The sequence below is a fragment of the Pyxicephalus adspersus genome, chromosome 2, assembly GCF_032062135.1.
Source record: "Pyxicephalus adspersus chromosome 2, UCB_Pads_2.0, whole genome shotgun sequence".
Taxonomy (NCBI): Eukaryota; Metazoa; Chordata; class Amphibia; order Anura; family Pyxicephalidae; genus Pyxicephalus; species Pyxicephalus adspersus.
In genome coordinates this window covers 34594419-34621833 of record NC_092859.1, presented here as the reverse complement: position 1 = coordinate 34621833, position 27415 = coordinate 34594419, and the positions used below count along the sequence as shown (strand labels likewise).

The window sequence follows — 27415 nt, the reverse complement described above, 5'->3', positions numbered from 1 at the left end:
TATGGATTTTCTCTCTCAGTAAGTCAACAAATACACACTTCTCAGTCCCTAAGGCTTTTATTGAAATAAATTCCAATCAGCACAATAGAGGGGGGTGCAGGATGCAGCTCATGATCCGGAGGGCATAGGAACCAAACCTCTCGCTATGCTCATCATCTAAACAGAAAGACGGGCATATTTCCAGTGCTAATCCACCTCTGCAGATATAAATCCAATGATCCTCATTGTTCGAGGATCCTTTTCAGGACAGTTCTGAATGGATTCTGTAGTGGGTTTCACTTCCTCAACAAGGGCCTCAAAGGACCTCCGGGCCCCTATGACCATCATATACCCTCCTGCTTTTCTTCCGTGTTAGGTAGGACACAAAACCCAGCTCAGCTAAGCCTTAAGCCAAGGTCAGGGTGTCCCCGAAGAATCCCATTAACTTCCACTAAACAGAGAACCCCCCCACCCCCTTCCTTATCCTGAGTCTCCAGATTTATATAAACCTGCTTCACTGGGCCCCAATCCCAAAGACTGGGTATAGGATAAACATCCCTCACCCTGAACTGGTCCACTTCTCTACTATGAACCAGAAAGCTTCCTGGCACCAGGAGGTGGATGACCAATCACAGAGCAAAGTCAAAATTCATAATACCCCATCATCACACCATGTATTCAGAAGCCTCTATTTTCTAATAAACCATCATCACATGATCATCATCCAACAAGGTCTTATAATGTTACTGGGGAATAAGATAGGAAGGAATAAGAGCTTCGTCGCTGTACACTGGCTAAAGTTCAGCTTTATTTGCATTCATTTTTTTTCTAATAATAAATAAATATTTGTGTAACCACAGCCCTTGGTCACTTCTATATCTGCAGATTGATGAAGCACAAACAGTTCATATGGAGAAGATGACCTACTGTCTTCATCACTGCAATACCTGACTAAGGAGGTATCATTCACAAGTCCTTAGAGTGAATGTTAAAGATTTTAGACCATAATGATTTGTCAACCAGCTGTTATTTATATAAATGTCATCATGGACATGTTGTTAGTGTTATTCTTTGTGTCTTTCTTGACATTTAATCAACCAAATGCTTTAAATGGTTGTTACAACATGTCTTACAGTGAAATTCACTCATCACCCAAATAGACGTCTGTTGGTTCTCGCCAAGCAAAGAAATTAGCATATGCTTAATTAGTGCACCAAGTCTAATGACACATGTGAAATCGCATTGTAGCTCAAAGCCTATTAGCAGTTTCTGCAAGAATGATATTTATGTGTTGATGACAATGCCAATGTGCTGCCATGTTTAGTTTGAAAATTACACTTTTCAAATGAAAGAATATCTGTTCACACCTGACCATTTTGGTGTGTTGCAAGCAATGCATGTGCACTATGTGCATTATGTAACAAAATCATATGTAATTCATATGTGTTGTGTTAAGGTAGCCTATTCAAGTGCCTGGACTGTCAACATACCAAAATGGCATACCAAAAATATTATTATGCTACTGTGAATTGTAGTGCTCTGAATTATTCTGTACTTAGTAATTTTTGGGGTATCATTGACAATTAGTGATACTGCAACCACTGATGCCCTGTTACTGCAGAAAGGGACTCCACATACCTACCTGAGCCAATGTGCCCAATTTATTAAAGCTCTCCAAGGCTGGAGAGGATACACTTTCATCAGTGAAGCTTGAAAGACATTTGCTTTTTGCTAGTACCAGATCCACTCCAGGTTTGCGGAATGGCCAGCTTCAGTGATGAAAGTGTATCTTCTCTAGTCTTGGAGAGCTTTTATAATCAGGCCAAATGTCCTTAGTGTAAAGAGCCATAAATATTATTCCTGCACAGCACTCTTGTAATTCCTAGAGATCACAAACTGCTAGAAGTAGGATTGTGCCTGCACATGTTTAGCTACAATGTAGAGAAGTCATCTCTCCAGACTAGGATTGATGACACCACACACATCAGGGATTTCTCTAGAAATGTATTCTGTGTTCCAGCATAGCATTCCTAGAGGTACGTTAGCTAGTAGCTTCCTGCTTATAGGAGTTTGTCACCTGCTGATTATCTGAGAGTAGTGTAGCATTGAGGTGCTGCTTTAGAAAATTTTGAATTGTTTTTGTGGAATTGGATTTTATTGTGCACCCATACTTTGCACTTATAGGGTACATCTATAGTTTTACTGAAACATTTCTCGTCTCTTTCCTATTTGCCTATACTGTATTTATCTATCATTTCTACAATGCTTCATCATTTGCCCACGCATTTTATGTTTTAAATTACTCTAGTTGACTCTGATTCTACTGTTATAAAACAGCAATCATGCCAAAAGACCACCTACTTGCTCAGGCACCCCACATTGCATTATGATAAGACAGAAAAGAGAGTAATGTGCTTCTCATACCAATGATGGCTTAAAGGTTTCAGCTGATGGCAAAAGGTTTCTTTTTGAGTCAAACTGCATTATCATTTTTTCACTGCAGTACCAAAATGGAATGGGATGTCTGCTTACACAATTTGGCCCCCTCCCCTTCCCTAATCAACTATAGGTAGTCCCCGGGTTAAGGACATCCGACATATGGACGACTCCTAGATACGAATGGGCTTCCCTGCTCTCTTGTGTGCAGGACGGAGGCTGGAGGGGCCAGTTTGCATGACTTGCAGAAGAAATCTTTTGCTAAACACAGCCGAGTCTGAGCTCTTCTGCAAGCTCTTGTTACTGACAACATGCTGCCTAATAATATGTTGAGACAAACATCTGTCCTAATTGCATTTATTAAAATAATGTACTTGTTCTGACTTACATACAAATTCAACTTAAGAACAAACCTACAGTCCCTATCTCATATGTAACCCGGGGTCTACCTGTACTAAAAACAACTGAAGAAATATGTAGAATTATACTTGCCATATCCTGTCTTCCACCCATGGTACAAAGACAATGATAAAATCACAGGTCTTCCTGGAATATTGTTGTGGAATGAAGAAATCTTGCTAAAAAGAAGTTCTTAGAATAGACTGGGCTGTCCTCTCCTGAAACTTCACCTGCCCTATGTTCCAAAGGAAACTTCACAGAAAAATGACATCACACCAGCCATAAGTAGAATTCTACATGTTTTATTTTTCAAATGGATAGCGGGGTGTAGCAGACATTTTATTTTAGTGTATTCTTTTTGTAAATTTGGTTTTTAATTAATATTTTTAAAAGGGATCTTGAAAAACAAAAAAATTAATTTTAAATATTTAACACAAAAAAATAAAGCTTTTGTCTACAGTAAACCTCTGGTACAGGGCTGAAACTGGGTTTAATATCAGGAAACTTTGTATATTACTTAAATAAGTTGTGTAAAGATAAATACATTTATAAAGCAGTAGTATAATATACAATATTCATTCCTGATTTTGCACATATACTGCACAGACTTCACATGTGAAGAAGACATTCAATTGAATCTTCCAATAATCCCAATAAACTGCTCTATATATTCCTGTACAAAAGAGGGGAGACATCACCAATGGAGCCGCTAAATAGAACAGAAATGTTTTATGTGTACGTCAAGTGATATTCTTTACCCTGCCATGAAAATAGATGGACTAAAACAGGTCTTGGTTTGCCTGTTGGCTCTGTTCTTTATTAAGTATGAAATGGAAAAAGTCTCATTGCTTACACAATCTTATTTCTACTTCTCAGCCTAGAATTGCTTGGAATTGTCTGTTTTCAATTTAAGGCCCTCCAAGAATTGTGTTTTTTACAAGTAAACTATTATGGTTACTTTTAGTTTAAAGTAAGTTAAGGTTTTTGTTTCATACGTTTTTTTACCTGATTTCTTTTTTTTTTTTTTACTATACAACAATATTTTTTTTTCAAATAAGCTTTTGGCATATTTAAGAGACAGCACAACAGACGTATGTGTGCTTTGGGGCTTCCATTGATTAAACTTTTTCTGTTTTTAATTAATTTGAATAAAAACCGTACTGCAATTTTTTATTTTATTTTATAATATACCTAACCATCCTTCAAAAGCCATCCTAGTGGAGGCTCCATCCATTATAAAGGCATTATTAAGTGATTTCAAGTACAGAGTTTGTACTTTTTAAAATGATGCAACTACTTTTTTGAAAAATTACTATAAAGAAAAGTGAAAGTGAAAGGGAACCAAGAACTCCACCTGCTGACTTGAAATGAGAAAACAGAATATTAATAATAAACATTTTATATTGATCTAATTAAAATAATTTCTTTGTTCTTTTATCCACTGTATGATAAACATATCAAGAAATATTAATAAAGCAAAACGGTTTTACTTGTATTAGTAACCTAAACCCTAACTTAAGGCTCCTGCCCCCAATCTCTGTAGATTCTCTGGGCGGTATATCACCAAAAAGTGTGTGGACACCTGATCCATGACAATTATGATCACTAACCATCACGCCCATGTGAGAATGAAATGTATTGTCTATTTAGCAATAAAAGCATTGGTAAGTCCAGGTACTAATGTTGACCTGACTTGCTAACAGGGGGTTCAATATCATACCAAAGGTAGTGAATAGGGTTTGGTTTTGGAAGATCCACACAAACCTCATCAATCCATGTCTTTATGGAGCTGGCTTGTTGCACATGAGTACAGTCATGCTGAAAAAGAAATAAGTTGTGGATGCTCTCAATCATTTTAAGTTGTGACATGAACAATATCCTTTGGCCATAAAGAATAGGTGTGATGGTCAGGTAAGCACAAACCTTATAAATATGGAGAGTATTTACATGCTTTGACCAGCCTTTTCCTATAAATTGGGTCACAGGATTAATTACAATATTTGCTCTGAAGCTGAAACATCTCATTTTCTAAACCTCTGTTGGTCTGTCATTTTTATCTGTAAATATTCCTGACAAAGATCCAATCCAACATAACTGACGGGCTGAAAGCAATCTGGATTTCAATTTTTTTTAAGCATGTCTAAAATAAAATAATTTCCCTGAGACATGAGCAGTGTTCAGCCGGTATTAAATAGCATCTTGCTCTCTTCCACCAATAGAAAGTTCTCCACAAAGTACCAAAAGAACTTTTTCTGTACAGTTCAGGAAATAAAATTGCATCTGTAAAATGAAATTGCCTAAGGCTAAACCTTAAAGTTAGTAAAACATGATTACTTTAAAAAATAAATTGAAACTTTAGGGGAATTCTAGCCACAAAGTTGAATATACAGTTTACACACAAATATAACAACTGTTCTGCCTGCTACAGATATGTAAAGAAACGTATACACTTGGGATCCACTACCACAGGAGAGTGCTTCCCCAGTTTCTGTTTCAATGTTTTTATTACATTTCCAAAAAATATCACGTAAAATAATTATCATGGATAACAAAAACAATATATTAAAAGAAAGAATAGAGTTGCCTAAAGACATATGTGTACATAGGAACAAGTAGTTAAGTATATCGATTCTTTACAGCTGTCCACAGATAAGAATACATTTGGCCTTCCAAAATGAGGCATTTACCAAACCCTCCAGATCTGGAGAACCCATAAAAATATTTTAATACACAAGGTTAAATTATTAATTTAGTAATGAGAAGTCAAAGTCTCTTGGGAGATAATATTCCATCCAGGGAAACCAGATCTTTCAGAAGACCTTCATTCCATTATGGAGTTTAGCCACTATGTTTTCATTCCACGTAATCCTCTGTTTAACTATTGCCACTGTGAGGGAACCCGACCACCATGCCATCCCCAGAGTTTACTTTGCAGCAGTAAACACAACTATGATAAGTTTCATCTAGTGCCTCGTACAATCCCTGGACTGCAGCAGTGGAAGGGCCTCAATTGGGGGTCCTTGCAAATTCCCATCAGTTGGTATACACCAATCCAGAACTGTATGATCTTGGGACACTAGAGTGAGCCAACCTGGCAGCCTAGAAATCAAAGGTTGGAGACACCAGGTTGAAACCTAGCTGGTGGGTCCTCATTTTATAGCATTCAGTTCTGCAGATTCTGAGCCATTTGCTATGCCCCTGACACACACTCATCATTTAGGGGTAAGTGTTAGCCACTGGAGTAAGCTGGAGTCGGAGTAGTAGTTGCAAGTTGTGCAGAGATAAGTGCATCCACTATAATGCACGGACATACATCAGTATATCCCAGCCATGAATGACTTCTGAAGATTATGGTGGCTTCATTGGGCTATTCTGGGACTATTTTGAGCTAAAATTAGTTCTCTCTTTTTTAAAGAAAAAAACAAAACAAACTGAAAAAAAGAAGAATTTAAATTTCAAAGCGACTATATTCAATTAAAAAAACAAGTAGTGATAAAATTTTTAAAGCAGTAAATGTGGCATTCAGCATATATGCTATGGTGAATAATCTTTAATTTTTGCTATTGAAAACGAATGGACCTAAATAATTCTCCACTGGAAAATGTGTGCTGAATGTAATTTTCACTTTTCTTCTGTATAGACCCCATGATATAAACTACCCTAATTACACATATTAGGAAAAAATCTCCCAAAAAATAGCAGTAAGTTGTTTTTTGTTTTAACCAAATTTTGTTTAAACAACTTAAACAGCAACATAGAGGGGTAGACTATTCTGAGTGTGAAATCTGTAATTTTGTAGAAAAATCAATTGTGATAAAATCCACTTATCCCTAATTAATGCTTATACCAAGAACAAAGAATAAAGCAGCAGAGTTCTTAGTATTACTATATTGCTGCATTTACTTGCCGCTTTCCTGGAAAAATTGGGTTAATTTCCCCTTGCAGGGGATTCTTCACTTAGCTTAATAAATGAGACGAAGCTCTGCTAAGGTAAACCCTCCAATTAAGTGCAAGCAAATATTCTATTCTTTGATTTCCTTGACCGTGATTGGGTAATTTTGCAAATATATTATTGCCAATTTCACTGTTCGGCTTGAGTTCTGCTCAGGCTCCCCAAATGCCAACATTGGAAACATGGTAGGGTAGATAATTCACTTTGCTAACCGAAGAGCTATATTCATTTAAGAAATCAACACACATTATTGTTGGCTTTTCTGTGTCCTTTTGCAAGCTGACTAGGGCCTGTTTACTATAATCCTCTGACACTCATTGTTGAGAAATAACACTCCAGCACTTATCAGATAATACAGGATGCTTTTTATAGCATTTCTGACACAAAAATTGAGCAAATAGGATAAATTGTTTAGCAGGTTTTATATACTTTAATTTAGTGTCTTCACACAAAATAATGCAAAAGCCATGGGCAGCCTATTATAAAAAGCCTCTCAAATTGTGTATCTGCTATGAACTGCTAAAACAAATTTGATTAGTTACTATAAACTTATATTCTCCATCACCAACAGATGACCAATTTCAGTCATGAAGATTTGTGCAGTGCTGTTAATCCTAACAGATCAAATTTAATAAATACTCATTCTATGGTTTTTTTAATTTCACTTTTAGAGCTATGTTCTGCAGCTCAAAATATATCAGAGCTCTCGTTGCTACATGTTCCATATTAAAAAACGGCTCTGAATCAACCTCTATATTAAGCTCCATCATATCGTACAGCCAAGTGTTATGTGCCAAGATAAAGTAAAACAAATCTGTCCCTTAACTATAATCAGCTAACACCAAAACCCTTCAAAAGTATCACCCAGATTTTATGGATCTCTGCCAGCATTTATTTCTCATTTCCATGCTGTTGTAGCAACCAGCTGTAACTTTTTACGATGCTACGGCATTGATGTTTGTAATGTTTAATATATACATTTTTATATGATAGCTGTGCATTATCTTGCATTAAAGAGGATTTGAAATAGTACTGTTTAGGAAATATCAGATATTTTGCAGTTTGGACAAGTTTGGACCTAAGTTTGACCTTGTATTTATGACAAGTTTGGACCTAAGTTTACTACTCCATTTGGGACAATGTACTGTTCTCATTAACACATTTCTATGGAAGTGTATTTAAACCTAGGGAAAAAAATGTAATATACTACAGCTGCCAAGTCATTTCATGTGGTTGCTGGTTTAGTTTTTTTGGTTAAAAATACAGACCATTTATTTAGGAAATTGTATGCTGCAGAAGATTACATTTTTTTCTTGGGTTTAAATACACTTCAATAGGAATGTATTTTATGTAAGGCCTTTTTTCAATTTTAGAGGATACATGGATTTCCTTTATTGTTATTTCCTATTGGCAACATATTTTTTTCTGGCCAGGCCTGTGAAACAGTAAACAAGTGGAAAACCTATTTGGAATGGACAATCTAGCTATTTCCTATATAGTCCAGGACTGCTATTGCAGTCCTTCTAACTTCAGTGCTATTAGTCTATATGCAAACAGCACTAAGCAAGTATTTGTTCCACCAAACAAAAGGGAATAAAAAATAAAATTTATCACTGCTGTATCTGCAAAAAAAGTCAGTATTCTGATACCCTCAGACTTATTCTAGATTACACATGGCATTGCCATTTTTGGTCACTTTTCACCAATACAGAATATGTCACTGTTAAAAGCTGCCATTGATAGTGACAATGAACCCTGCAGAATTATTTATTCTGTTTTTTTTTTTTTTGGTTAATAAGGTCATCGAGCAGAGTGCTGTCCTTCATAAGACATCGGAGGTGTGACTATGTCATTCTCTAGGTCACAAGTCTAATCTGCATCTACCTGAAAGCTTAGTTTGCTGCCTTCATAACCTCTGGAGATGTAGAAGCAGTCACGTTGATGTGTTATTTTTCATAAATTGATTTTTCATCCTGCATAAAAAGCAGCTGACATTTGGGGATGAAAACAATCAGATATAAGAGGCTTATGGCCGTTTATGATCCAGCTATGGCCTGAGATCCTTTCATGGGGACAAATAATTTTGACTGTGAGGACACTGGATTGCATGATTTAATGACATTGTGTTGTTTAACATGGTTATAGGGAACATCAGATGTGATCAATATTTCATTAGAATCTTTTTTACACACTTTAACCTTTTACAAATTAGGAGTTCATATTCTTAAAGCTTAAATCTAGGGTAAACAAATATCTAAATAGATGAGACGTGTGTAATCAATCTTGATGCTATTTGTTTATTATCCAGGTTTGTGCAGTAGTTCAGCATGAAGCATTTTCTGTGCCCTACATGAATGACCGATCCCTACTGCTCTTCCTTGATTGGTCTTCTATTTGGCCACCCTATAGTTTTCTGCAGGGAGCCTGTACAGAACGTGCCTGTTTTTTTCTTCCATGGGCTATTTATGGCTCAGTGAGTGTTAGTGTTACTTTTACAAAGTCTTCTTTTGCAAAGTTACTTGTTACACACAAATTGGATTTAATTTTAATTTTAGCTTTTGAGGGGTTTTTAATTGGTATCTACTTGGTCACCTCTCTGTCACTGGCCTATGAGCAGTTGATGACGGGATAGCAAAAGGTAAATAGGGGTTATCTGTTTTCTCTGCCCTTTTTCAGGGATGTTCCCTGGCAGTGTATATTGCAGAAGAGTCAGCTGGCCTAGAGATCTACTCTACAGGGATTTACTAAAATATGGTATGAATACAATTTCAAATGCTTGACCTTGCTGCTTTTAAATGAATACATACTTTTATTATATGTTGTTTTTTATGTTTACAAAATTCAGCTTTATTTAAAAAAAATCTCTATTTTTGTGTAGTTTACAGCGTTTTTATTCAATCCATAGATCACAGAATAACAGGTTTCATGCATATCATTATATAGTGCATCACAAACAACATTTGAATTTGCATATAACTATGGAAAATTGCTCTTCTCCCACCATAAAGATAGTATAATAATAGTTACACAAGGCCTTACAAAGACAACTTTAACAGCACAAACTCCTGAGTGATACCAGGATATAAATGTAGTATTTTGCTTGTCATGGACAAAGCAAAGGTTCTCTTTAAGCATGCAGTTTTTAATCTAGACAGTGGCCACTTTCATCCAAAATGTTCTTTGAAGGTGCCAACAGTGAGGTACCGTGGTGGACCTAGCCAACAGTGGACCACTGCACAAAACTGACTTGGGGCCACCTGCCGAACTAACTTGGAACCCTTGTAGAGGGCTCCTGTTAGTATACCCCTTCCAGGTTCCCACACCTCCATACTGGGCAATTGGTGCCTCACTGGCTATCAGGAAGGTCTGGTAGTTGGCCAGTGGCAGTTGGCCAGTGGCAGATCTCTATTCCATTGTTGGCGATTCTTTGGCTCCAGAATATTCCATACACACTTCATATATGTCAACATTTGCTCTGTAAATTAACAGACAGCTAATAAGTTACTCTTTTTTTACTCCACATCTTAGCCTTTTAAAAACAATCCACCACTTTGATCAAAAATCAATTTATCTGTGATTGACCAATGATAATGTGTGAGCAACGTGTGAAGAAAATATCTGAGAGATTGATATATGGATAAAACCTACATCTCCCATGCCTCCTGTAATGACAATGACCTTGCCTCCTACAATGAGATTTATTCTGAAGCATACAAACACATTCCCTTCAACTGACACCACTCACTGTTACCACAAGGCTGTTTCCACCATCAGGCAGGGATACATTTGGTGCCGTAAAGGGGAATACATGGAACAAGATTCTAACAATGTTTCATGACTGCCTGATGGATCCTTGATTCAGTGGATGCTGAAAACACACAAAGGGGGGGTGGAGGTTTGGCACTTGTGAAAGAACATGTCAGTTTTTTCTAAAATATATTTCAGCGTAATGTTAACAAATGAATGAAGACAAAAACTGAAGAGGTGGTATTCATCAAAAAGAGTGCAAGCTTATGTTGGCACAGTTAGCAGAGAACCATAAATTGATAACTTTCAATCAGGTAAAAAAAAGACATTCTGACACCCTAAATAATTGCAGCATGTAAAATTACATATAGGTTGATTGTTATAACCATGTGTTGCAGTGCATGGCATTGCCAGTTTAGAATACACTGCTCATACATGTTATGTGGACAGGAGGAAAGAAGGAAGGGAAGAAAGGAGGAACAGATGAAAGAAGTGAAATAAGGCAGAAAGGAAGAAAAAAGGAAGAAGGAGAAAAAAAAAAGGAATGGAAGAAAGCAAAATTAAAGAACTTTCCCAAAGACATATGTTTGTCCTCCGGAAAAAAACCCGTTGTCTGGCAGATTTCTTGAATCTCCAACACCAATACCATATGAGTACCTAACTGGACTATCAGTCAAATAAAGCACAGAACCACCTTAGGTTTGCAGTGTGCAGATGAAGCACCTCCTAAAAATGCCACTGTCCTGGCTGATATAACCATCTATTTTAAAACCCAAATCACTTAGGCAGATATAAAAGTCAGAAGTTTTTTTAAGTGCACCACCTGTTCTGAGTTAGTAACTCAATGCACTGAAACATGAGGCTTGATATAAAAGCATTTGCAGAACGGGAAGCCAGTTATGAAATCTTTTATATCTCACAGGAAAGGTTTCAAGACATTTGGTGCAGTATCCTGCTGTTTGAGACAACCTGTGGCTCACAACATGCTGGGACTTGTAGTACTTCCAGCTCCAGTGCCTTTTACTATAAGACATTGCATTATTCCTAGATATCATACAACCTCAATGTGAAGTACAAAAGGCAAAGCAGGATCTTGAACTGCCTATACTCCCTACATTTCCCAGCATAAGACAATAACATAAAACCCATTTCTGCTTTATGACACACATAGAGCATATGCTATTGTAAAACTGCCCTGAAGCCAACTGCAAAAAAATATTGGTTTAACTAGGTTATGCAGGAAAGGGTGCAGTGATCTCAGCTCAGCCCTCTTAGGGGGCACTGCACTATATTCTAATGCATTTATATTGTTCTTTATGCTGCTTGATGCTATAAGCAGGCTGGTTCTCTCTTCTCTCTTTGTGCATGTGAGTTTCTCATTGAAAAGAAGTCAGACAAGCCAAGCAAGCTACAGGGGCTTGAGAAAAAAAAATCTATTTTCTCCAATCAGCATGAGGATGAACTGAAAGAGTTACTGGGCTGACCCAGAAAGAAAATACAAATATATATCTATGTCTAATCGACACAGTTTCATCTGGATTACAAGCAAGTGAATATCATTAAAAGTTCAGTGCAAAACAGAGCAATATCCAGGAGCAGAGTGAGACATCAGGATTTCTTGTTCTTCCAGTGGCTCTGATAGGATGCTGATGTTAATATATAGCTTCTGTGTTTCCTCCTAACTTGTCCCAGAAGCTTACAGTTGACTCTTGCCTTGGACTTGCCTCTTCTTCTTCTGCTGTCTAGACTTGGGGATCTGAAGATGCTGCTGTCTCCAAAGCTCCTGCAATGACCTCAGGTTTTGGTATTTTGGGAGAACTCCTTGGTTTTCATTTATTTATTTATTTAGACTAGTTAAGAACTTCAACTTGTGGACAAACTTGAAAGTAAAAGAACTTGCGCTGGACAGAGGCATGTACTAGGTTTAGCTTTGGATGATATTTTCTATCTATAGCTTACAAGTAAAGAGAAGAGGAAGAAAAGAGTTGGCTCATATGGGAATTAAACATTCCTCCCGCTGCTTACTGCTAAGGAGGAAGATGGCTGAAGCTGAGAATGTAGAGGTAAGTGATGTGCAAGGGGGTCGGAAGGTTGGCATGGCCAGGGATAGCTTACAATGGGCACATTGGGCATCAGAATGGAAAAGTCATTAAAGATGGGCTTTTATTCTGCTAGACGGAGCTATCAGTGGCCAGTCAATGCTTCATATAGATATATTTATATATTGGGGTTTTGCCAATATTTTTTTGCCAATAGGGTTTTGCCTGATTGCCAGTTCCATGGAAAGGAGATTTTTTTGCATTGCAGAGGCATTGCTGTGTTGCATAGACGTGACATGGGCTGTAATGGAGCTGGAGCCATGTGATGCTGCATATTCACTGTATAGTAATCTGTAATGTGACAGCACAATACAGCCTCTGGTTTATAAGTGATGCTTGGTGCTTTGCTGGATCTAGCAGCATGGAGGAGGAGATCCACTTGCCAGCTTCCCAGGCAGCTATACTGGCATGCTGTGCCCTTGAAGGAGTTAAGGTGAATGGGCAGCATGGGGCTGTGTGAGTGGGGTGGTGGGGGGGGCAGTGTGTAATATGTTCAGATGGAATTCTGTATATTCAGCTGTAATGAAAATAGATGGGGTGCATTGCTGAATATTCAGTGCATTGAATGACAGGTTTTGAGAGCTGTGCAGGTGGAATGATGGCATGTTCACATATGATGTGATTTTATATACTGTGTAGTCATAGAAATTGTAGCTGGATATTCAGGTGTCACTCATGAAGTTCTGAGGGATGGGGGCTCTGCATTCCAAGCTGGGGCAATATAAGGGACCTATTCCCCTTGGGAGTTCTGCCATGATCAAGTGGGATATGTCATTTATCTAGCGTCCTGAAAGATGGGAGGTCTGCATCCTAACCTGGGGCAATATAAGGAACCTCTTCTCCCTGGGGGTTCAGCTATGATTAAATGTCATTTGATTGGTGTTCTGAGAGATGGGGTACCTTTATCCTGGGGTAATACCTTGAGGACCCCCGATATACGGGATCTCTGATGATGAAGTGGGTTATGACATTTTTTTAGTGTTCTGAAAGACTGGAAGCTCTGCATCCTAACCTGGGGCAATATAAGGAACCTCTTCTCCCTGGGGGTTCAGCTATGATTAAATGTCATTTAATTAGTGTTCTGGGAGATGGAGGACTTTTATCCTGGGGTAATACCTGGGGACCCCCGATTTAAGGGATCTCTGATGATAAAGTGGGTTTTTTTAGTGTTCTGTAGGTTGGGGGCTCTGCATCCCAAACTGGGGCAATATAAAGGACCTCCTTGGGGTATCTCCTATGATGAAGTGGGTTATGTAATTTAAATATTGCCCTGATGTAATACCTTAGCTGGGGCATTATAAGGGACCATGATATAAGGCATCTGCTTTGATGAAATATGTCATGTAACTAGTGTTATTCCTATAATGTGTAGTGCAGTCATCAGGTGTATATTCTGGTATATTGGGGCCAGCTGCTGCTGGATATTCACAATTATTTAAAGCTAACCCCCAGCAAAAGAAAATTGCACTGATAAACTATTAACATGAGAGGGGTATCACCAGCCAAAATGTGTATTTCCATCCCCCAAGTCCTAAATTTTTCACACCTTTGCCATCCAGTGCAGTTCTGTTTTATAGGGGAGGCAAGTGGGTTTATTCATCACGCGCATTCCACTGTAACACACCTGATTGGCTACTTGTGTTGCTACTCCCTCCCACTGATCTGAGCTTTGCTGTACAGAGACTGCAATGCTTATAGGAAGTCATATTTAAAATACTTACTCTGCAATAATAATGTTTGTCCCTTAAATCTGTCTTCAGTTTAGTTTGTAGTGCTCTCAGCAGGTGTATGATTATTCTATATAGATAGATTTAGGAAGCTGATGAAGAATTGCTGTTTCAGTTTCAGATCAAAATATTGTTTGGTATCTGACCAAAGGCTTAGAATATGTGAGTGTGTGATTGTATGTGTGTGATGGGGGCAGAAACCAATGGGAACAGATCTGCAATATTGTAATATATCTGTTCTGTATTAATAGAAAAGCTGCATGTTCACATGCAACCAGCTGACTATACATGAGATGTTACTGGTTTGTAAAAAGTCTGTGTGTGGTGTGAATTCATGGGTGTAAAACAAGAAAGGTTTTGACCTTAGGGCCTGATTTACTAAATTGTGAGATGAGGTATTCTTTAAAAATCTATTCTTAGGCAAACTTATCTCTTTTATTAATTTCCCTAAATGACTAAATATTCATTTCAAATTACACTGCTTTAAAACATTATTTGTGTTTGTACAATGTTTTATTTTTGTGTCATTGGTAGGTTACACATTTCTATCAAGAGTTTTTGGTAATAAAGTATAAGTTGACATTCAAAAATCTGGCAAACTCCATACCTGAGAAGTGCTATATTTTCGAAAAGTCCCGATTTTTTATGGTAATATATGCTGTATATATTTAACAGAAAATGACTACCTGTACAGTCCTTTAAATAGATGCTGAATCCATAATGGAGCTATACAGCAGGAAATAAATGAGAAGGAATGAGCAGGAAAGCACGTGCAAGCAAGACCCAACAGCTGATTCTGGAGTACAGCGCCATCAAAACATAAACAGCTCCTCCGGAAAACAGAGTCAATTTTAAAATGCGCTCAGAAATCTGAAGGAACCGGATTATCAATGGACAGATTTTTGAATGTCAACCTTGTATAACAGTTCACACTCTCTCTGATGCAACAGCTTAGTTAATTGGCATTTATTGTTTAACATAGAGTGAGCGATCAACTTCCAAAAATTGCTACACAGCTTTTTGGAAAGTTGACTTTGCTTCTTCATAGTCATGAGGCAATTTAGGAGGTATGCAATGCTTTCCTATCCAGTACACCCAAATGTATTCAATATTTCAACTACAAATGGGATAGGTTGGTGGGTCGTATCACATGCTGGTTATACAACAATAACAAAATGCACTGTAACATGCACACCGCATGCCATTTGTACCTCAACACAACATTGTGGTGCTGAGTTAAAAAAAAAACAATTGGAAGGTCTGAAAAAATGAATGTGCCGCTTTAACACAGCACACCTAAATGCACTGAAATACATTACACTAATGCAGGGTGTTCTAGTAGATACATGAATACAACACAAATTTAAAGAGGGTTAAAGTTTTCCTAAGTTCACATATCTCACTTTCATTGCTCTGATTCTGTTTTTGCCTTCCTGGAAGTTTGGGTTCTCCCTGACGACCTTGTGGTGTCCTCACTTTTCCTATTCTCTGTAATATACATTCACAATTCTACAAGAAGAGGGAGAACCCTCATAATGGGACCATCATGGCATGCAGATCTGGGGACCCAGTGGAGAGATCTCAGCAGTACAGTCCCAGTTGGGAATAAGAAAATCTCTTGTGGTCCAACGCTTCTGCATCCACCAAAACAGAAATATCAGTACTTTGTGAACTGACGCCTACCATCAGTCATGAGGGTGAGGCACTGCAGTTTTATGTAATGCATTTAGGGAGTGAACTCATTCATATCCATTAATGCAATTTACTGTCAGTGTAGTCTATAGTGATATGTGCATTCTGGCAAACAACACCTACAGGGGTCAGCTCTGTATATTGTAAAAATTAAATATAGACTTAAAAATTATTTTATTTCTAATTTTTTAAAGCTAAAATCACATGAATGGTCTCCAAGTGGCTTGAGTATCTGCAAGCTCCATGCTGATTTAAAAACGGATTTGTGACCAGGTGGATTTATTATTCAAATACCCCGATCAGTTACTATTCTTTCTGTTGCTAACAGTTAGGAAGCTTTAACCTCTCTGCTCCTGCTGACCGCCCTTATGCACCAAGACCAACAGTTATTTAGCATGTGTACATAGCCTAAACCATAACCTTTCACTGCTATATATATATATATATATATATATATATATATATGGTCAAACTGATAAACTGTTAGAATAATTGTAACAAATATCACCCTGCACAATTTTGAATGACAATATGTAATTGTTTCCTTGCCTTTATTCATATCATAAAAACTACTGCAGAAGAAGAGAAAGCTTTCCAGTCATTTATCGAAATATCACTAATGTGTGCAACTGTTTTCCCTCATTAATTAGTTGAAAAAATGTATGTAAAGCCAACATTTTTATTTTATAGCACCTTTGTTTGTCTTAGGAAAGGGACCAATGTCACTAGGACAAAATGTAATGGGAAAGCCAAAATTTTTTTGGGGGCTTTTGTGGATGGAATGGCCACATGAACAGCAGAAAAGGTCAAAAGCAGATCTGTTGCGTCTTTTAATGAAATCTGAAGCATCTCAAACAGATGACATTGACATATACACAGTGCCCATGGACACAGGCTACATGAGTAATTTCTCTTACTTTGGAGAGATTTCTTCTCACTACCTGTAGAGTCTATGGAACAAACAGTGAAGATAAATCCCCCATAGGACACAGCTGGGGAAAAAAGAACAATCCAGAGTAGTGTATTGAGCAAGTGGTTAATGGTTGCGATGGCAGTGACTTTAATTAACTGACCAGCTTTTTCTGCATGCAAGTACACCAGTGCCAACTAATTGCAGATGTTCAAATCCCTGCAGCAAAAGGTCGAAAGTAATGGGTTTATGTAGTGTGGATTGTATAACTATAATAGGCTTGTTGGGCCTTTACTGTAGCTTGTATGGGCTGTGCATTTTTGAAGGTTCACAATTCCTGTTATCAGGGGTTACAGTATATAGGGGCAGATTTTATAATAGACATAGCATATAGTCAATTGTCAAAGCCTATTCGCATACATATTTACATGCAGTCCGGTACTTTATTTTGGTATATGTAGGGTGTTGGGGTCTCATTAAAAATGAATAGGCAATTACCCCAAACAGCACACAACACACATAAAAATGTTGAAAAGTGTGCTACAAAACAAATAGAGGAATATGAGTGGGCAGGACGTTATATAGCAGACTGACAGCAACTGCCACTGTTTCTGATTTTCAAAGAAAATTCACACCACTATAGCAGCCTAGCGTTGTTGGGAAAGTGAGATTGCCATGTGTGAAATGTACACTGCTGTATACAGAGCTACATGTTGGAGTCAAAAGACCTAAAACCTGTAACCACCTGGTGAAATGTCTTGATATGTAATGTATTGTATGAGGATCTAAACACCGGAACTTGTGACAAAAACAGCAGATGAAGGGTAAGGAACTAGCCACCAGTATTGCCTATGACCACCTTGGTGCTGATCCTTCCCCATTGATGAATTACTATATAATGATCCATACTGTGTCATTTTGTTGAGACAGCCATGCTTGTAGTCGCAGGGTTATTCTTTCTAATGTCAGAGCCTCTATCCATGAATACCAACCAGGATCTCCAAGGACCAGCATTGCCTTAGATCTCATGCTTTTATTTCTTTCAGGAATTCCAGATAAAAGGTGCATTTCAGAGTACTGTTTAGGAACAATTTCTACATAATCCTTATTACATTAAAAATCTTTATTTTATGAGTTAAAAAGTATTGTAACTACTGTGGGCTACATCTGTAGGAGTAATAGGTTTATGTGGGCTGTATGTTCATGTATAAATCACTTAGCAAGTGTAACCTGTACATGCTGAGAATAAGAGAGTGTCATATGTGTGACTTTCATTGCATGCCTGATGTTTTATTTATGGGGAAAGGCTGATGGCTACCCACTGGGTTATTTTAACCAAGATCTCTCTTTTGCAGTTTTGGCACTTTGGTATTTAAGTGGTGTTCAATTCTCTTGTTGCATTCTTTCATCCTGGTGGCACAAGAGAAAGTCAGAATTATATTCTAGACCAAAACACACACAGCGGTAAACTCTTCCTTACTCTGTCAAAGCAAAAACGTATTGCTGTCTGTGTCCCCCATTGATAGGTATTGCTTTACATCCTGCCCCACTGATACCACAGAAAATCTCACCTGGGAGTAAAGGCTGAACTATTCCCTCTTCTTTCCAAGATTTGACAGGAGCTGCACTTACATACACAGAATATTAAATATTACCAGAGTTCTGACATTTGTACAGTGTATTCTGCCCTTTACCTGTCAGATACAAATGCCAGACATTGCTTGCTGAAAAAGACATAAAGTTCGGCATTGTTACAGGTATTCTGCATTATGTGAATTCAGGGCAGGTTCATTGTCCACATGAGCTGAAAACATTCTCACATGCCCATATGTACCAGGCTATGAAGCATCAAACAAACTCAAATTTACAGTAGGGGCAATTGCCCCCAGTTAAAAGAATGCCAGGGGGCTTGAATGCTCTGCATTTGGGGCACCCTCTTCATATTTGCCCCTTTTTTTCTTTGACTGTCCCTGGCAAGATCATTTGCAAAATTCCAATCTACCTATCCACTCATACTCAAGGGCATCTGAAAGAGACACCATCACTTTGGCTAAAGCGGCAACAGTGACAATGCCTGAGCAAAGGCCTTTCTTGCCCCCTCCCTAAAATAATGTGCCTATGCTCCCATGCTATAGTTCCCCCGCCACAGATGGTACTTAAATCAATCGCCCCAGGGGTGTGGGAAAGCAATGATTCCAGGGTTTAGCAATTGACTTTTAGGTCTGAGCACTGTCACAGGTTTGCAGTATCTATGGGTAGGTGGTAATACCAAGAAAATCTGTGTACAAAGTGGCCCTTTATAGAAAATCTATCCTCAGATATAAACAGCCAAGGAAGTAGTATTTTTAGGTGTAGGTAAGTATTATTTTTAGGTGAAGGTCAGCAATGGCATCTTCATATTAACCAGTACATGTCTTCTTTAAAGCATTACTGTGTTTGTCAATAAAATGTGTTCCTGAAAAATGACTGAGTCAGTGCAGTGAGGTTTAAACATTCAATTAGCTACAGATAACAGAATTTAGGTGTAACTTTACTTTTTTTATTAACCCCTCACAACCTTCTTCTGGCCTCGGGCAGCACAATACCAACCCCCCCCCCCCCCTGCTAAGATCTAATACCTTATTTTAAATTCCTTGGCATTCGCCTGCCATCTTACCCAAGGCTACTGATGTCAGTGTTCCATTATCTGCAATACCACCTGCTGAGAGCCAGGAGCATGCAAGGGGCTGATAATATGAGTCTGATGGAGCAAGCGCAAATTTGGAAAAGGGAACCGTTATTACCACAGGATGACTACAGAAATAACAGCTGATGATCTAAGAAAAATAAGGCATAGCATCTCAAAAAAGGGGGTTAATTTGAGTAGTTCATATAGATGTGAAGATACAGTACATTACAAACCGCAGTGCTCATAACCTAAGAAACTAAAGCCGTCACAGCAGATTGCACAAGTTGGTTGTTATTCTGACCCACTGACATCATTTCTTTTAAAAGAAATAAAAGAACAAGTAGGGGTCAGGGTAAGTTAGCCCTGTAGACTTTCTGTGACGCAAGCCCATAGAGCATCAGGACTTGCAAATGTTAGGATATTACCTCCCTGCAAAGGGTCTGGCAGTGATTGCAGATAAGGGGTTGGCAGAAACATGATCAGAATAGCAAATGGTCAAGGTTGGCATCAGAAAGAAGCAGGATCTAAAATTCAGGATAAAAGCTAGAGAGATAGTGATACCTGTTTTTTACAGCCATATTATTTAAAATTTGCTCTGTCCACAATAGCAACCACTGATTAATGATCTGACTATATCATACAAAAATTATAAACAGGACGCAGAAACCAAAATAAAAAACAGTAGTCTATCACGTACAAGGGTTAATAACTTTCACAATATTGATGATTTACAGCCATAATTTCTTGTAGAATTCATCTGTTCAATGCAATAGTATACATGATCATTGCCTAGATAATAAATAAGGTGCCTCATAATGGGGTAACCAGTGTTGAAGCAGAAGTTTTACCCAACCAACTGCTTTGGAACATTATTCTTAAGTACATGTCAAATGCCTAGCCAATGGTCATATAAGCCATTGCCAGAGGAAACCAAACAGTTTTGGATAGATTTACCCAAATTATTACCTCTGCTGTGTTAATGCTAGTAATAAATTAAATCATATAAGTATTTTTTGTGCTCATAGTTACACTTTAACAGATTCTTAGGATTAGTATAATTAGTAATGGTGGGTTAATGAGCACATATAGGAGACAAAGTGCTTGTTAAAAGTCAGAGAGATGTTTAGGTTAAGTACTGTATGTGTAGGTGTAAGTGTAGTCCAAACACTAAAAATCCAATTTTAATAAAATCTAATTTTAAACCTTAATATGTAAATTTTATTCCATAAAAAATAATAATGCTTTTGTGTTATGTGCATGGCTTTAGTTTGATATGTTTCTAAGACCAAACAGAATTCATTGGTAGGTTCATCTGACATGCGGTTGACTCCCCTTAGGCCTTCATGTTACCTATTCTATCAGGTTTTGCATTCTAATAAACCTGCATTTGAATTCAAAACATTCACCCTAATGTTGTTTAGATATACATATTATTGTTTATAACCTACTATAAATAGTAGGGCTTCCTAGTGTTTGCGAAGCTAGGGTATCAGTCACTTAATTTAGGGAAAAACAATAGGTTCTTTAAAAATTTCTCCCAACCTACTCATAAGGATCTCTGGTGGGCTCCCATACCCCTCTCTTCTTTTGTTGCATTCCAGGGTCCAATACCGTTTCTTGTCAATATACTAAACCATTTAAGTCTGGTGATTGACTTCTCGGGACTGAGCAGTGCACCCGGGCAGGAGGGGGAAAAGTCATGCAACCACCCCACACACAACTGGAAGTACCAGGTATCTCTGAAGGCTCTGACAGGTAAATGGAGAGACAGGGAAGTGTGGTGTAAATTAGTTTTATTGGGTGGGTTGAGTTTTGCATGGTGTGCTTCCGAGAGAGCATTTCACCTAGCCCCGAATGAACAAGGTGTCTCTTAAAATGTAGCTATAATGTATTTTCATTGGATACACTTAATCCAATTGCAAGTATGCAAAGCATGCCTGCGGATTATGGCACAGAGTTCCCTGTTTGCCAACTTCATTGCAGACGTCTGTGTCCACAGAGATCTCCCTTGGGCATTGGGTGAAAGTTACATTGTCCCTGGCTCTGAGCGGCAGTGCAGTGGTAAAAGAAGATGCCACCAGCCAGGACTTTTTTTTTTTGGACAAAGGAGACTTTGCATTTCTGTCTTTGCTTTTCCACCTGGTGACTTTTTGTTTTTTCACTTTAAGTCTGCATTAATCAAGGATAAAGAATGACTTTTGTGGCATTATGTATCATGCCACTAGTGATCTACAAACCTGTACATTGATTACATTACCAAAAATATGCAGAGAGCAAAACTAAATTATATCAACAATTGCTTTAATAATAAATCAGATGTCCCCTTTAAAAACTGATTCTTTGGCTGCCTGGGGGCATTGCAGGATAAGAAAGGCATCTGCAGCATATTTGATGCATTTAGTAAATGAAGTGTATATTTTACATTGCACTGATTATTATTGTTGAGCCAACTTATTAGGGTGATGATGTAGTTTATGGCATCGTACAGCACATTTATGCATTTCGATGAGAGCAGGCTAGCCATGCCAGTTAGTGTGCCAGTCCGCAGTGCGCAGATGCAGACTGTTTAGGAGCTCTCCATGGTGCTGCAGATGGCTGAAGAGCAAAGCGCTGCAGGACAGGAGGAGGGGATGAGGGGGTGCAGTCATCACAGCAAGGCTGCTGTACTCCTACAATGCGGCTTGTGTCACTTAGATTCATCTCCTGACTTTTACTGAATGACAGCTGCATGGACGCAATCTGTGCATCACTCTAATTAGAGGCTGTGTGATTTAATGTGGGATCAATTCTATTCTGTAAAATAAAAGTTTCACTGTGTCATCACTTGATTTAGTTCACTACATGGACCTGCAGGCTTATCGTGTCATCCGCTTGTACATAAATGGCTACTGTATCAAATGCATTTAACTAATCTGAATTCATCTTTTATTAAAGCCTAAAATGAACTATCCTTTAAAATCAGCTAAATACAATTTAGCTGCATCAAAACCAAAGGTGTGCAAAGTCTTACAGTTGGTTTTCTTTAGAAAGCAGCCACAGCCTGAGTAGAAAAGCCTGTCACCTGTCATTGTGGTGTACAGATATCCAACAAACCCCATGATAAATCAAACCTGTAAATGTGGAACCAGCAAAGCGTCTCTGCTGATTGGGGAGCTTGGGTATTGTCCTAGCCTGACTTTCACACAGAGAGCAAGGATCTTTCTTTGCAGTATGCTGGCAGGGGACAGGCTTTTCTACATAAAATACAATATGGCTGCTTTCTTAATTAAACCAATTGGAAGACTTTGTACACTTTCTGTCTTCATGCACCCGGGATGCATTTAGCTGAATTGAACAGAAAATTCAGATACTGTAGGTTTAAATACAATTTAGAGGACACCTGAACTACATAAAGTATGACTACTGATTTTCTTCTAAAAATGCTAATTTGTAAATTGTATGTTTGCATATAGACTTCCAACAGAGACTGCAAGTAGTTGTTTGAACAAATATCACCCAAACATGATCCACTGTGGTCACCTTAAGAAAACCTGTCTTTAGATATACCATACAGCCATCACTGGACAAATCAGTCCCCTGACTTTTGTATTCATTCTCCTAAATATGAGCCATCCTCTGGCCGGGAGTGAATTTTTTAGTATCCCACACCAGCCAGTCATGTGACACAAAGTTCAGGCTAGACTCGGGCCGGGATAGCTGCAGATAACATTAAAACATATCTGGGGTGTGTTATCCACTTTATAGTTTAACATAAATTCTTCATAATGTCATTTGCTTAAAATGAACAGTTTACTGAAATAGAAGCTCTGCTTAAGCTGACCAGAACCTTCCAATATCACCTACTGTATGCAGGTGAAAAATGTATCTGTAGAAGACAGGTAGAAAAAAATGATACAACTATAGGTATCTTGCCCCTACATCCGCTCACAGTGTTAAGATGAAGATGAGGAGTATAGCAGGTAGTCAGTAGTAGGTGGATAGAGTCCTACAAAAGTTAGAGCAGGTGAAACCTTGTAAAAATATGCTGAACAATGGACTAGAGTATCTTCTTGCGAGATTTTGCATACTCTGCTTTTCAAAGGACACAACCTAGAATGACCATGGAAGCATGCCCAGCGATGCAGAAAAAAGTTGGTATATTCCTAAATTTTAAGTAATTCCTTTACAAGTATGTTTTTCCCCTACCTACCCTATATCGGGTCTGATTTAATAAAGCTCTTTAAGACTAGAAATGATAGACTATCATGGGGGAACCTGGGTGATCCAGCAAACCTGGAATGGATTTATTAAAAAATCATTTGCTACTAGATGGCAAATCTTTTCAATACAGGACCAGATCCATTCCAGTCTTGCTGGATTACTCTGGTGCTCCCATAGTAGTCAATCTTCTCCAGTCTTGGAGAGCTTTAATAAATCAGGCGTATTGTAAATAATTTAGGAAGGAGGAGGGGACAAGCAGACCTTCCATTAGAAAAATGTCTGCTTCAACCTGTTTATCACAGTATGGTAGTTTCGGTAATTTTGTATTGCTAGAAATACAATGTAATTCCTCTCTATTGCTGGCTGCTAAATGTGGAATTATTGAAACCCATATATACTAGATTGTGAGATTTTTTATTGGATGCATATGACTTCAGTGTGGAAAACATGTAATATTTTTCAATCAGTCTTTCCCTGTAAAGATTTCCTTTAGGAGTATGAAGACTCTGCATCAGGTAAAATGATTATAGGGCTTTGGAAGTGTCAGCCATTATTACACTGCAGATGGTATATTTTTAAAATGTCCCAGTGTACACATATGTTGTCATGGCAACCAGTAACACAAATTGCATTTATTCTTGTAGCTTATGGAAAATTATGCTGTAACTATAATAGTGACCTTGAGGATTGTTCTCAGTATTTTAGGGTGTATATACAGGAACAAGTCTAATTCCTATTCTTACAAATCCAATTGATAAAAAAGAAGAATAATTCTTATGAATCATAGTCTAATGTGACCTAAATGGTAAAAAATCGGGCTCCCTGTTCTCCAAAACATACAACATACAAAGATCATTAGCATCAGGTCAATTATTACCCGATTGACACTATTGCATTGTGGTGATGCACATTGTTGGTGCACTGCAGTGCCATTCATTATGAATGACATCTCAATGTTCCTTCCTACGACTAATGCGCCATTCATGATCAATGGCATTCCAATGTTCCTTCCTGGCACACAAAAGCAAACAGCAATTGATAACCATGCATTACAACATGCTGTTAAAATGGTACATGCACATTTTCATACTTTTGGTGCATTATGAAGGCGAGGAAAGTGACCTTTGGACAGACAAGACCAAAGTAATGTTTGGTCATAATGCAAACCAAACACAGAATATCAGCACCAACACCTCATACCAACTACCCCGCATAGTGGTGGGGGTATAGGTGATGATTGGGGCTTGATTTGCAGCCACAGGACCTGGGCAACTTGGAATCAATGAGTCAACCATGAACTCTTCTGTATACCAAAGTATTCAAGAGTCAAATGTGAGGTAATTGGTGTCATAGCCATATCATGGTCAAAATTGGGACATACAACTGGACAATGGTCCCAAGAACACAGGTAAACCTACAACAGAATGGCTGGAAATGGAAAGGTGTCATAATGGCACAGTCAATGTCCAGGCATCAAAATGCTATGTTGGGTCCTCAGGAGAGCTGAACATAAATGAATTTACACAAATTTCAATGAACTGGAGCAATGATGTAAAGAAGAGTAGAACAAAGGTCCTCCACAAAGATGTGAGGGAATGAAAGTCATATGGAAAGCTATTACTTCAAAATATTGCTGCTAAAGGGGTTTCCACCAGCCAATGAATCATCTGTTTTTTTCACACATGGCTTCATTTTTGTTACACCTTTAGGTTAAAGTTAAAAAATTTACGACCATGCAAACAGAAGATTTTTTTAATGTCACCAATCTGCCATCTGATTTACCATCCAATGGCGACACGTGACACAGAAAGCAGTATAGCTGAGGACATGTTTGTCTTTTGTTGTGTGGCAGAGCTCTATGAATTACAAGGCTGGCTAACTAGAATTACACATTTTGTATCAGGTAAGAGGATTCGCATATATCGGTATATTTTTTCAGCTGTGTATTTAGCTATTTGCCTGGAGCTTTGTCTGAACAATTTAACACCATTAAAGTGTCATTTTCCCAATTATTTTCCATAACTTTCTTATTTTTTTTTCTTGTCAATGATAATACAAAGTGATATTAAATACCAATCCTCAAAGCAATTTGAGTTGAAAATGGATTTCGATAAGTAGCGTCGTACTGTAAAGAGGCAATTACCTTATGGTTGGGGATGATTGCTTTTTAATTTACTAACTTAATGACTTAAAGCTAAGCATTCTGTTGAATAATTAATTATTAGTGTACTGTATATGGCATTTAATTAATGGAATTCTGTTCATGTCATACCAATAAAGGCGAACATGAATACAAACTAATACCAAACATTTTTTTAATATATAGTCATATAATATTCACAATGCAGATTTATTTTAAAACCTTTATCTCTATTTTAGGTCAGATTAGATATTCCCCAATTGCCCTCAAGGTTAAGGGCCAAACATCACAGGCAATCCAAAGCCCCGCTGTGATCATTTCTCATTACTAAAGTGGCCCTTCGGCCAGTGTGCAAAAAAAGGCAGCTCAGACTGTAATATTTAGCTTTATTCTGGGGCCGTAACAATTAGTATTACTTTTCTAAGATGCCTTCAGTCTTCTGGGGTTAGTGATGCCCATCTCATTAATCTCAGATGACTGAGGACATACTATTAATTCAGGGTGTCACAGAACTGCCCCTGAGGATGTCTCTATTAATAAATAGGGTATTTAATGCAGAATGTAGCACAGACATCATCACATTAGCACTGCTCAGACAGCCAAGGGCCAGAGAAAACCATGCACATGACTTAACCATTCTGAAGACTTTTGGTAAGGGTTAGTATAGGCAAAAAGAAATGTTAACATACATGCTGGTTGGGGGGTGACTGGGGGGATAAACATGAAGTTTGCCATTTTGGAAGTCAAAAGCGCCTGAGTGATTATAACAACTCCAGAACTGAAAAAAGGATTATTACAAATGACTATGGCTGCTCATTGACTTTCGTTAATTGAAACCCTTTTGCTCTAAGTAATACAAATTAGGGCTGCAGCTGAACAGCTGCTTCTACGTCATAATTTACACCCACATAGAGCACTGCTGGAGCTTTGAAAGCTATATTCTGACTTCCTCACTTATATTTTTATGGGTGGCCCAATCAATTTACTTTTAACCAAGGACATTTAAGGCCCATTTCTGGGCAAACTTAAAATTCCACCCCACTGATAACCATTCAATAATTGTGACTTTTTAAAGCCCTCCAAAGCACTTTTATATTGACTTGACTCTGAAGAAATGTGATCCGCCAGGCTCAGTTTGTTTCGGTGTCCTTCATTCTAATGGCATCACTCTGCCCAACTCTGCCAGTCTGTGGGACCCTGCAATAGATAGAATAGGAAGTGCTCATGTCCCCAGGCAATCATGTAGACATCTGAAGAAAGACTTTTCCACTCATGTGACATCATGTGACCACAAATTCAGGTAAGTATTTGAGGCTGTTGTTTAACAACCCTACATTTCACCTTCAAAAACTTACATGTGTGCTTAAAGCCATTTAAATGCTGATATATTAAAGATATTTTAGTTGAACAAATGCAGTGTACTAAAGGCTAATAAAACTTAATGAGCTAATTCAGTTTCAAGCAAT

At 38.0% G+C, this 27415-nt stretch overlaps 1 protein-coding gene across 2 annotated transcripts in view; it reads left to right on the top strand.

Moving 5' to 3' along the window:
* Nucleotides 1–11856: 11856 nt before the first annotated feature.
* The window catches only part of PRMT8 (protein arginine methyltransferase 8), an 87032-nt gene continuing 71473 nt past the window's right edge, over nt 11857–27415 (top strand). Inside the window, exon 1 of one of the 2 annotated variants that reach the window (XM_072400380.1) lies at nt 11857–12576. In XM_072400380.1, the coding sequence (XP_072256481.1) occupies nt 12448–12576 (129 nt within the window). In that variant the 5' untranslated portion in view covers nt 11857–12447. Of the gene's footprint in view, nt 12577–12929; nt 13046–27415 lie in introns of those variants that run through there. The other variant, XM_072400382.1, reaches the window with a different exon arrangement.